Source organism: Choristoneura fumiferana, chromosome 24 (genome assembly GCF_025370935.1).
Source record: "Choristoneura fumiferana chromosome 24, NRCan_CFum_1, whole genome shotgun sequence".
Classification (NCBI taxonomy): Eukaryota; Metazoa; Arthropoda; class Insecta; order Lepidoptera; family Tortricidae; genus Choristoneura; species Choristoneura fumiferana.
Genome location: NC_133495.1, coordinates 11,377,213 through 11,390,394, shown reverse-complemented (window position 1 = coordinate 11,390,394; position 13,182 = coordinate 11,377,213). Strand labels below are relative to the sequence as shown.

Here is a 13,182-nt window from a genome sequence, read left to right as displayed (position 1 = left end):
TGAGGTAGTTTGTCCGTAGGGGTCCGACTGTATTGTTAAACCTCAGGTTAAACCCAAAACACGCTTATTGCTCGGACTAAATTACCCTGTCCACCTTCATAAATATTATGTTATATTTCACTGTAAGTACTTGTTTAATCAATTACCACTTATGTAGTTTATTGCATAGGTATACAAAGCGTTCAAAAACCTTAGAAACCTACTTCCACACACCTTCCAATTCCATCAACAATCTCAATAATAAAACAACACCATAAAATAACCATTATATTTGCAATACATAACAGTTTCAGAAAGCAATATCATTTCAATATTGTTCGATCAATGCCAGCCTTTGCCGGACCAGCCCGAAAGCCCGCCCCACCCGTAGCCCAGGCCACCGAGGCCGCCAAGGCCGCCCCAGCCCAGACCACCCCAGCCCAAGGAGGTGATGACGGGGGCGCGGATGACCGGGGCCGGGATGATGGGGGTCCTGATGATCGGGGCGGTGATGATGGGCGCGGAGATGATTGGCTTGACCACCGGGATGGACAGGCCGTGGTTGATGATACTAGAGCTGAGGGAAACGCCGCCACCAGGGATCACTACGGAGCCTGTTGGTAGAAGATTCAATTAAAACTTCTCTCATTTTAAATAGGAAGTAAAAGACGATAGATAATAAAGTTCTATTCGGGCTTGAACACGAAATACAGAACTCTAAAGTAAGTCGATCTGATGAGCGGAATCTAAGGTCGTCCACGGCAGTTAAAAGCAACCTGAAGATACAATAATCTTAATTCCATTTAAGTACTAGTTAATAAGAATCTAGATTATTTTTATTCCGCCTGTTCAATCTATAAGCTGTAACAGACGATCCAACGGTCCGGCGGACCGAGAGTGATGCAGCCATCTGTTAAAATGGATATCCATACCACCATCTTACTCTAACAGGCAGGGTGTGTGTCTCTCGGTCCGCCGGACCGTTCGATCCTCTGTTACGGTTATGTTCGATCTCCGCTTGCTTTGGTCGATCAAACTCGGCTTAAATCAGTCTCTTTTTAACCCCCGACGCAAGACCGCTATGTGTGTCTGTCTGTCTGTGGCACCGTATCTCTTAAACAGGAGGACCGATTTAAATGCGTTTTTTTTTAAATTAAAGCAGGTTTTCCAGTGATGGTTTTTAGACATGTTTCATCAAAATCGGTTCAGCCGTTTTTGAGATATTGAACTTGAAAGTGGCAAAAGTCGGGGGTTTTCCAACTTTCTGTTGGTTAGGTAATTCGATATCGAAATGGATCCATTCCGTGGCAATTTGGAACATCGCATCGGATTCAATCATTCCATTCTTTAGGGATCATTGAAATCTTTATCAAGCGGGAATAGCGGGATATATGGGAACATAGTTACGAGAATGGAGCAAAAGAGGACAGCAAGGGGCCATCCATAAGTTACGACACATTTTAAGGACACAAACAGGAACAAAAGAATTTCAATTTTCATAGCATTCCGTGTGACAAGGGTGGAAAGGGCATAAATGGTCAAAATTGGTGTGACGTAGTTGTGTACTTTATTGAAGGCCCCCAAATGGGACGCATTATAGGCTATTTAGAAAATGGACCCTGTTAGGTTGAGGGTCGCTTACCGAGGCCACCCCAGGACACGGGGTTCGCTGCCACCGCACCAACCAGAGCCAGGACTATTGCCACCTGGGAAAATAAAATAAAATATAAAAAACCGGCCAAGAGCGTGTCGGACACACCCAAAATAGGGTTCCGTAGCCACTACTAAAAAATTAAGTAATTTTTTTCTAAGGATTTCGTATTTTATACGGAATCTTCCAAGTTTAGGTATATTTTATACCTTAGGCTGCTATTTACTCTTAAACTACTAATAATTCTCAAGCAAACTTAACCGTTATAGTTTTCCTTGAAAGTTTGATATACTTAGTACCATCCTGTTTTTTTTTTTAATTTCCACCCACCGGTTTAGATTTTAGAGGGGAGGGGGGAGACGCTCGATTTTTAATGAAAATTTGCACTTTAAAGTTGAATATTTCGCAAACACATCACTGAATCGAAAAAATCGTCTGAGCAAACCCCTAATGGTTTTAAAAAAGACCTATCCAACCATACCCCTCACTATAGGGTTGGATGAGAAAAAAAAACACCCCCCACTTTACGTCTATGGGAGGTACCCTATAAAAAATTTTTAGATTTTTTTATTGTACCACTTTGTCGGCATAGTTTACATATATATTCGTGCAAAATTACAGATTTCTAGCATTGATAGCCCCTGAGCAAAGCCGCGGACGGACGGACGGACAGACAGACAGACAGAGACATGACGAAACTATAAGGGTTCCGTTTTTGCCATTTTGAACCCTAAAAATTGGTCAAGTCTACTTGGTCGGTGTTCAAAGTGACGCGACGAAGGTGAAGTCTTGACTTGATCTAAAGGCGATAAGATGTAGATTTCAACTAGGCAGTTTAGACATTTGACGATTAAGACAATGTTGGGGATTCCTCGACTTTTTTAAGTTCGTCAGGTTATTTTCTACTCACCGCGCACTTCATGTTTCCCAGATGTATTTAGTATCAAAACAGGACTGATAGCTACAGCAGGGAGCTGTTACATTATATAGCTGTAAGTTCACGCGGTCACGCTCGGCCAGAGACGTTTGTATCCTTTGATGATATACGGTGGGCTGGGAGCCGCTGTTGGAGAAAACTTGTTGATTTATAGTCGGTAGTTGCACGTTTTATCGATAAAATCGTACAACTAGAAAAGCTGGCGCAGCGGCTGAAGTGGCCGCGAGCAGGAAAATAATAAAATACCAGGGACTCGATTCAGCATATAATTTTGTTGCTGTAGATTTTGAAGTCCCGGCGCACACACTTTGCAGGTGGTAGGACCTTGTGCAAGGTCCGCCCGGATTGCTACCACCATCTTGCTCGCTAATCCTGCCGTGAAGCAGCAGTGCTTGCACTGTTGTGTTTCGGCGTGGAGAGTAAGACAGCCGGTGAAATTACTGGCACTTGAGGTATCCATCTTAGGCCTCTAGGTTGGCAACGCATCTGCAATTCCCCTGGTTTGCAGATGTTTATGGCGGTGGTGATCTCTTACCATCAGGAGACCCACTTGCTCGTTTGCCATCCAGTCGTATAAAAAAAAAAAAAAACAAATTAACGAGTGCAAAAGCACCTGGTCGAAACGAATTTCCATCTATTCAACGAGGAAATGCTGTCTGCTGCTGCTGATGCCTCATGTCTGATTATATGTGTGGTATAAGAATTATGATGGTATTTAGTTTATAGTTAATTTTTATTTGCGATTTTAGGGAGCGGCCACACCGCTGCTTAAAAAACGGCGACGGTACGGAATCGCAGTGACGCATCGTATACGTACCGTTTTTATCGCATATACGACTTTTGGTAGAGAGCATGCGGTAAAGTCCTGACATTTACGGCACGTCACTGCGATTGCGCACCGTTTACGTATTAAAAAACGGCGCGCATACGATGCGTCACTGCGGTTCCGTACCGTCACCGTTTTTTAAGCAGAGCGATATGGCCGCTCCTTTATTCTTAAATTATGTATTTTATTACATTTTAAGGCTCTGTGGAGTTGTTTTTACGTGATAGAAAAACAAACATGCAAATGAAATGGGTGTCACAAGTCATGACATACGAGATCCGGATCCGATACCGAGATCCGGAGAAACAATAGAAATCTCAATAAACTTAAATTGCCTTTCTCCAAAATGAAACTGGTTAAATCCAGTCCACACTATATGATGATTAAAGTTTACAACCATTTACCAAACTCAATTAAGAACTTGGACAAATCGGTGATATTTTATAAACAGTTAAAGGCATTCCTCATCGAAAGGTGTTTTTATAACTTAAGAGATTACTTCAATAAAAATATAAATGAATACTGAAATAAATTAATAAGATGTTAATACTCTTAAATGTATGTAGAATATTTTTAAGACGATAATTGAGTGATATAATTATGAAGTAGTAACCTCTCATGTTGCTGTGCCCTTGCAGGGCGTCACATGTGACTAATACCGAATTGTAACAACTGCTATATATAAATGTGATATGCAATGAATGAATGAATGAATAATGATAATATTTGTAGCAGTAAGCAGTAGGATAGTTGGTGTCAGTTCTCTATTTCATGCCCAACTCCCGCGCTAGCTGCATTCAAAATGGCGCCTCCCGTCCGGGGCGCTCGCGCATTAGCATTACAAATTTTGGCGATGGATAATTGCATCCCGCCGCGCACGCGCAACGCGCTTCCCTTCTTACGTCAGATTTCTATTAACAAGACCATTGTGAAAAATACAAACAAGCGGCTATATTTGATAGATAGAGCTTAGATAGAGTAATAAATAGTTATTTTTTATCATTTTTAACCCCCGACGCAAAGAGGGTTGTTATAAGTTTAACCGCTATGTGTGTCTGTGGGTCTGTCTGTGGCTCTTAAACGGGTGAACCGATTTGAATTTGGCAACCCATAATTTGCTCAGAAACATAATTTATTTGATGAAATATACCTATTTTTTAACCCCCGACGCAAAAAGAGGGGTGTTATAGCCGTTTTTGAGATATTGAACTTTGAAGTGGAGAGGTGGGAGGTCGGGGGTTTTCAAACTTTTTGTTGGTTAGGTTATTATCCGGTTAACAAATTGGTGAAGATCGATCTTACTTCGGATCCTCTACTATAACTAGCAAGCAAGCAAACTTAGCCGATACAGTTTTCCTTGAAAGTTTGATATACTTCCATCCCAGCCTATATACGTCCCACTGCTGGGACCTGTGCAGGCCTCCTCTCAGAACAAGAGGGCTTGGGCCATAGTTCTCACGCGGGCCCAGTGCGGATTGGGAACTTCACACGCACCATTGAATTGCTTCGCAGGTTTGTGCAGGTTTCCTCACGATGTTTTCCTTCACCGCAAAGCTCGTGGTAAATATCAAATGTAATTCCGCACATGAATTTCGAAAAACTCAGAGGTGCGAGCCGGGGTTTGATCCCACGACCCTCTGTTTGAGAGGCGATAGGTCAAACCACTAGGCCACCACGGCTCTACTATAACTAACGTTTGATTATTTTTTTAGTTTGTATAAAATATTTTTACTTATTTATTTTTAGCGAGCGTATAGAAATAAACACTAGGTTTCCTTCCAAATTAAAGTTTTGTCAATTTTCTTTCAGTTTATTTTGATTCGAAATGAAACGCCATCAAAACGTCAAAAAAAATTTATCCATAACAATAATTATCATACACAAGTGATGAGAGGCTTATCAAAATACACAATATACAAAATAAATAATAAAAAAAAAACAATCTTAATGTACCATTGGCCCTTCACTGTCATAAGATCTATGGCAATTCAACTAATAATAGTGTTTAATTTTAAATTGGCCAAATTTAAATGAGCTCTAATGTCGCCCAGTCTTATGACATTAGTGTAAGTCTCTACAAAGTCGTCCATGGCTTCAGCGCTTTACTCGACAGACAACTTGGCCTTTGTACATCTGTTTCTCAAAGTAATCTGTTTTTTCTGTCATAAAGAGTTATATATTATAATACAAATTTGATACAACTTGATTTGTTCGCTCGTAGACGTTACATAGAGTACGACTTGGCGCTGACTTTAGCATCAGCAGGGCTACTTATCCGAAATTCGAAAATCGAAGTTCGTGACGTTCCATCTCTCTGTCACTTATATACGAGAGTGAGGGTCGGTACGATACGAACTTCGAATTTCGGAGTAGGCCCTCTGCGTCGGGACATAACTCTGTCGTGTAAATCGTTTATGAGTGAACGTCACGCATGGTCGTCACCGAATGTAGCGCTAAACGGACGAGGTTCACTTACAGAATGACCACTTTTAATTCCTGTAAAAAAAAGTAACAAGCGCAGGAATAGTCAGAAAAGAGCGCAGGCGAGCGTTTTAATTTTTTTTTTGTTTTCATCATGATAAAATATATTTGCTCTAATTTCTATGATCAAAACTTAATCAGAATCGAGTGAATGCAGTCCAAAATGAATTAAGCCCGTGGTGTATGTTTAATTTGTACATGTATTATTATTGTACTTGTTTCAATCAGGACGTATGTACGCTCACGTACTTACATCCAGATGAACATAGCTATCTTTGACATGTATCAAATTTGACGAATTTCCTATGGGACATAATTCTATTTTGGACATAAAAAGGGTTTTATAATATTTCCCCTTTACCAAAACCAGTTTCAAATAAATCGAACATAGATTAGACTAGACTAGATTAGACTAAACTAAACTAGACTAGACAAGATTGTATAAAACCAAATGACAGTGACGGGTACGCCTCCATTGCGCCGATGCTGTCGTTAATTCTGAAACAAATAAGTACATGGAATTAAGTAATATAATCTATTATTATTGCTACCCGAATTAAAGAAGGGTTATTTACTGTGTTGTATTTGGGGGCACATTTGATACCCTGGCTGTCCTGGGTCTAGGCAAGGCACATTGCACCCCCTCCCCTGCCCCCTGCAATGCGTGAATTGGAGTAATTTAATAAGCATCACAGAGGGCGTGAGACGTTAGCAAAATTACCACACCGCGTAAGGGCGTCATCGCAAAAACCGAAATCGCTAAATGACTTATGTATATCTTAGTACCTACAACTGCGTCGAAACTGCGTAGCTCCGTTAGGTACGACGACGAGCGAAGCGAGGTGTGATTAGAAAGCACTGTGATCCTACAGCGCGTGAGACGAGCGAGCGAACCATTTTTTTAATATAATAGATGTTGACTAGGAGCGATGTAGTCATTTTGCGACTTGAACATAAGAATAATATAGACGACATTTTGCGACACGGTCATATTGGGATGTCGACTAGCCGTGTGGTCATTTTGCGATCTAGTCACTCTATTAGTGACCCGTACAAATGGTGGATTAAACGCATAGCCAAAAGGATTGTATTGGAAAAATAACTCAAAAGGGCCAAAACGTTAAAGTTAATGATCAAAAAGCATTATGGCCCATACGCGAATGACCAATCTCTAATTCGCATATCGACCTATATCATCATCATCATCATCATCTCAGCCGTAGGACGTCCACTGTCGGACATAGGCCTCCCCCACAGAACTCCAGTTGCTTCGGTTGGCAGCGGCCTGCATCCACCGTGAACCCGCGGCTTTAACCAGGTCATCCGTCCATCTTGTTGGTGAACGTCCTACGCTGCGCTTGCCGATCCGCGGCCTCCACTCGAGAACTTTTCGGCCCCAACGGCCATCCGCTCTCCGTGCTATATGGCCCGCCCAGTGCCATTTCAACGAGCTAATTCGCTTGGCTATATCAATGACGCAAAATTACCGATATCGATACAGAGGTTTAGACGCACAATGATCAATATGTGTTGGAAAAATGGTCTGTAGCTTACTTTCCAGCGGTCGTAGTCGTAGTCCCAGTTGGAGCTGAGCCCGTCGATGGGCTGCACGTGCAGCTCCAGCATGCGCCGGAACTGCGCCATCTGAGACTCCAGCGAGTACGACGCCGGCAGCGGCTCTTGGACTGAACACAGAAGTAAACACCAAAGCTAAGTTTACCCTACGACACTTTATACGGTACACTCAGTATACAGGTGACTCGGGAGACGTGATCGACTTACACCATACCCAACCGGAATCAATAGTTACCAGAATTAGTAGGCTATCAAGCAACATTAGTGAGGTTAATGATTTTATTCAAAAGTAAACAAAAATACTTTATTTACTAAGTGCATGGTGACTCTGAAATTAAATTGGGAATTTTAGGGCCTACTTACCTACGTCAATTGAAAAATAGTATGCGCAGCGCTAAGGCCCCTATTCCTATTACACATGCTCGTTAGTAGCACGAGAGCATGCTACTGTCGAGCAAATGCTACCAGCATGTGTGAACAGGACATGCTACTATAGAGCATGCTTTTTATGCCTCCTCTACATATCGACGGATGCGTCGGCAGATGGATCCGCAACCATATCTTCGGATAAATTGCGATCCGTCCACACATCGGCAGACGTGTGGACAGGCGCGTTGCGTTCGCGCTGTCACCCTTTGATCCGTGTCGAAAAACCGACACCAAACGGATGAGTGGCAGATGCATCGGCCGACGTTAAATACCTACCACAGACAAGCAAAAACCACCCTCTACACCTCGGCGGACGCATCCGCAGATACAATCTGCCGACGCATCCGTCGATATGTAGAGGAGGCATTAGTGGCATGCTAGTTGATGCGGGAGTGAAAGGGGGAAAGGTAATAAGCAAGTGTGAACGCGTTTGCTTAATGAACATTTTGAACATGCTAGTATTGGTAGTGCCACGAGAGATTCAAGCAAAAAAAAAGTTACTAAAAGTGAAATTGTTATAAGTAAATGAATTTACTACCGTTGAATTTGCGACAAGCCATAACGGCCACAGGGTTACAGCCGTAGGCCTTGGATTTGGAGATTTTTTGGCCTGAAAGCCGTAGAACACGGTAATTGCCGTGGCAACACTGACATTGTACTGACAGGAGCATGCTATCAAAAGGCATGTGTATCGGAGTGTTTGTTTTGAGCATGCTTATTTAGGAGCATACTCAAAACTAGCATGCTTATTGCTAGCAAAGGTAAACAGTCCATGTGCATGCTCATTAGTGGCAAGCTCATAAGCATGCTAGTCGAGAATATGTAACAGTAGCTTTACGATTATTACTGATTTTACCTGTACCCGCTCCGTGCGTCCGCGCCAGCTAGCTACTGAATTGACCGAAATGACATACCGCTAATTTTTAATATCCACCAACTTACCAAAGTGGTGATACAGGGTGATGAACCAGAACGAAAAAGACGTGGTGAAGAAGATGCCGCCTAACACCACCTTCCACAGGCCGGTGGGGTGCTGGAACTCGGAGAATGTTTGACAGAAGGACGCGCGGTACAGCGCCTTCTTCTCTTCACAGCAGAGCATCCTCCAGTCGCCACATTCCTTCTGCCGAAGAGCCTGGAAAAGAATACAGCTAGAAGATCATCACAACTAGGAGTTCATGGTTGAGCGAGTTTTTAAGGGTTCGTCGTTTGTTCGGAAGGATTGTTGATCGGACTTTTTGATTCAAAATTGTATTATCTCGAAACCGTGAAAATATGAGGATAAGAAGTAGCTTATATGTTACTCTGATGTATGAGCTATGTTATCGTAAAGCTTCATTAATAACCACTCAGTAGTTTTTACGTAAAGGACTGACAAATATCCGTACATACACTTTTGGCACTTATAATAATACTAGCTTTTCTCGGCAGCTTCGCCCGCGTGGAATTCGGTTATCGCGCGCTGTTCCCTCGGGAACTGTGCATTTTTCCGGGATAAAAAGTAGCCTATGTCACTCTCTGGCCCATAAACTATCTCTATGCCAAAAATCACGTCGGTCCGGCTCCGTTGCGACGTGAAAGACGGACAAACATACAAACACACACACACAGTAGTAGTATGGATTAGTAAGATAGTGAAATTAGTGAGAACAGAACTGAATCCGCAGGTTAAAACGGCCGACAATGATATTTTATAAGTGAAGATACGCAGGTATCATGAAATGAAATGAAACATGTGCTCACAAAGCAACCGAAAACATGCTCCCAACGCGTCAGGTGCACACACACACACACACACACGCACACACACACACGCTTTATCTCCTTTTTGCAGCTGTTATGAAAAGCATGTGCGGTTGTCTTTTTCTTCGAGATCATCACACATCACATGAGGCTAGAGACTCCAGTTTGGTGTCCTTTGCGTTTTATTTCCAGTGCGCTACCAACATTATCTATCTCTTTTCAATATATAAGTGATCTAAATTAAAAAATACTCACGCAAATGTCCTTAGTGTTTTCCTTAAACCGAACCGAGGGAAAGGGAAAGTGTGCGTCGTCTCTGTAGTTGGCACTGCCGTTGACGCCGTAGCCGACGACGTCGCGGTTGCCGATGCGGCAGCGGCCGTGGATGCTGGCGTGGCAGACCCTCGCCGACCACGGCGCCAGGGAAGTTTTCAGCATCGCCATTGTCGACGGTTGAGTGTCAAAAGTGACAGTTCAATCGGTTAAAAGGTACTCTATGGTTCGACCGGCACACGGTGGCCTAATTTGAAATTGCGTCAGTTGTTTGTGGCCGGTGTTTTTTTTTGTTTATGACCTTTTTTGATTAATTTGTGCATTAGGCTGTGCTTCCACCAGATATGTGCGGATGTGTTGCAAGGAATGTATTTTGTATGTGTCACAGGTGACTCCATCTGTAGTGTTATTTCCAAACTTCCCGTCCCAGTAGCGGCGGATTTAAACCAAGTAGATTCAGTCAGATGGCGCCACTTGTGACACCCGAGAATGCAAGATGGCGCATGTCATTTGGTCTCTTTGCAAATAAATCGAACACGAAAAAGATCGCTGCATCAATTACTTCCCAATTTCCTCAATCAGTTCAAAACAAAGGACCGAGATCCTAACATTGGTGACCCCGAAACGCTGCCGAACAACGAAAAAACAAAAATTTCGAGTTTGCGGCGGAATTGTGAAGACGCAAGTGGAGGCCGACACCACGTGCATCGTCCAGCGTAAGTTTTTCGAGGCGGGGCCGAGACCCTGTAGAAAAAACAACCGCGTGGCGCACGAAGAAGCTCGGCTTAATTGGAGAAACAGCGACGGCGTGGTTTTTCAAGGCGGGTCCGAGAATCTGTAGAAAATACCGGTACGTACAACCAACCGCGTGGCACACCAAAAGGTGCGGCGGACTTAGAGAATGAAGGCGGTTCACATCGAATTAGTTTCCAGTTTACACACTTCAGCATTCCTTTCAGCATTTAACCGATTCATAGCTCGTAGGGGTAGACCTAAGGAAATGTTGAGTGACAATGGTTCTACGTTTCATGGCGCGAATAACGAATTAACCGAACTCTATAAATTCATAAACAATAACGATAACCTTAGTGTGTTAACAGATTCTTGCGCCAAGGAGGGGATCGTTTGGAAATTTTTACCACCATATTCAGCACATATGGCGGGCCTGCATGAGGCCGCAGTAAAAAGTTGTAAGACTCACTTAAAAAAGGTACTTTCAAATGCATTGTTAACCTATGAAGAGTTTGCCACAGTACTTGCACAGATAGAGGGAATTTTAAATTCACGCCCACTATGCCCAATACCCACTTCAGATGATGATGATATATCTTGTCTAACGCCAGCTCACTTCCTTATTGGCAGGAGTCCTACTGCCATGCCCGACTACGAATACGAGGGCGTCCCAGTAAACCGACTAACACTATACCAACAGTTACAGCAGTTACAACAAAATTTCTGGCGTCGCTGGTCCAGGACTATGTGAGTCTGCTCCAAGAACGCTCCAAGTGGCGCAGCTGCAAGGGGCGCCCCCTGGACGCGGGCACAGTCGTCCTGGTGCGTGACGAGCGCCTCCCGACGTGCCGCTGGCTCCTGGGTCGCGTCATCAGCTGTTTTCCTGGGAAGGACGGCGTCTCCCGAGTCGCCGAATTGAAGACTTCGCGAGGCACCATCAAACGCGCTTTTAACAATATTTGCCCGTTACCATTAAGTTAACCATTAATGATACCTACTTTTACTTTCTTTTTGTCTGCAATTTCACTCTAACTCTATTTGCAATTTTGCCTTTTGAATGTATATTTAATGATACCTAATCGCTCTTTGATTGCAATATCTAACTTTATTTGCAATGTTGAACTTTTTGAATACTTTTTAAAATTATCTTTGTTTGCAAGCTACTAGTAAACTTGCTTTGCTTGTGTCAATGTAACCAATTTTATTTCAACTTCCTCTCAAGCTTGCAAGGTTTTACTATATTAACCATAATTTAAACTATTTTGTGATAAGCTTTTGCACATGTATTCGTGTTCCCGCTTATTTATAATCCCAAATGTCTAATAAAGAATTCCTTGGTATGGTTTTCATGGTAAGGTAACCGATTCATTTTATTCATGTTAAGTGCAAGCGCACTTAATAATAACATGAATGAAATGGCGGACTTGTTTGTGAGCTCTGATCTGACCAGATCACTCACATATAGGTTTTCTGTCCGCTTATCGGCGAGGTTCTAGGCAACGCCACCTCGCGGATGGGTTGACAGACCAGGAACTACCTGGTTATGCCAGTCTGGGTAAATAAGCTACCTTTATACTTAACTATAAGTAGAATTAGACCTTAGGCGGGAGCATGTCACAGGTGACTCCATCTGTAGTGTTATTTCCAAACTTCCCGTCCCAGTAGCGGCGGATTTAAACCAAGTAGATTCAGTCAGATGGCGCCACTTGTGACACCCGAGAATGCAAGATGGCGCATGTCATTTGGTCTCTTTGCAAATAAATCGAACACGAAAAAGATCGCTGCATCAATTACTTCCCAATTTCCTCAATCAGTTCAAAACAAAGGACCGAGATCCTAACAGTATGAACCAACAGAAACCGTTGTGTTAGTAAACGTACTTTATCTAAAAGTGCACTTTCCACTAAATGTACACTCCCAAAAGGTACACTTTCCCAATTGGGGCACTTTTTCGAAAGGTGCACTCATGGTGCACTATTTCAGTGCACTTTTTTAAAACATACACTTTCCCAAAAGGGACATTTTCCTAATTGGGGCACTTTTTCAAAAATTGCACTTTTCCAAAGCGCACGCATTTGGTTACGTAAATACATTATTCACCACATTCACCCGTGATTCACCCCGACAAAATGGTAAAAAAGAACAAAAAAATATATTGATACTTACCTGTCATAGACAAAGCGGGGTTAAATTTTTTATCGGTCCAATCCTTCTGTGTGGGGTTTCGTTGAATAAGTCTTGTAAAAATGGCAGAGGTCTTCAAAATAAATACTACTTTTCTTCGCTAGCTGACGCGGTTTGCATGGAGCGGGAGCGGGACGGGACCCCGGCGCCGCGACGCCGCGCGACGCCGCTCCGTGCGCCCACATCGCACCATCTAGCGCAGGCGCCCTAACTATGATGCTAGAACTGTTACAGGTGGTTACGTGAGGGTGACACTCTTTCCCGGCCCGGATAATACCGACTTGGAAATACCGACCCTGTTTTTCGTGTACACGCCCATAGAAACTGACATGAGCTTCTATGGGCGTGTACACGAAAAACAGGGTCGGTATT

The 13,182-nt window shown here is 43.0% G+C and overlaps 2 protein-coding genes across 2 annotated transcripts; both read right to left on the bottom strand.

Moving 5' to 3' along the window:
- Window positions 1-305: 305 nt before the first annotated feature.
- Window positions 306-2,716, bottom strand: LOC141441781 (uncharacterized). Its single transcript, XM_074106642.1, has 3 exons — window positions 2,541-2,716; window positions 1,622-1,685; window positions 306-593 (listed from the first exon to the last, which is right to left on the bottom strand). Exons 1-3 carry the CDS (start codon window positions 2,550-2,552, stop codon window positions 322-324), a joined length of 348 nt encoding a protein of 115 aa, XP_073962743.1. The 5' UTR covers window positions 2,553-2,716; the 3' UTR covers window positions 306-321.
- A 2,516-nt stretch (window positions 2,717-5,232) lies between these two features.
- LOC141441404 (cytochrome c oxidase subunit 4 isoform 1, mitochondrial-like) lies at window positions 5,233-10,116 on the bottom strand. Its single transcript, XM_074106119.1, has 4 exons — window positions 9,877-10,116; window positions 8,821-9,013; window positions 7,429-7,559; window positions 5,233-6,372 (listed from the first exon to the last, which is right to left on the bottom strand). Exons 1-4 carry the CDS (start codon window positions 10,063-10,065, stop codon window positions 6,367-6,369), a joined length of 519 nt encoding a protein of 172 aa, XP_073962220.1. The 5' UTR covers window positions 10,066-10,116; the 3' UTR covers window positions 5,233-6,366.
- Between the last annotated feature and the right edge of the window lie 3,066 nt (window positions 10,117-13,182).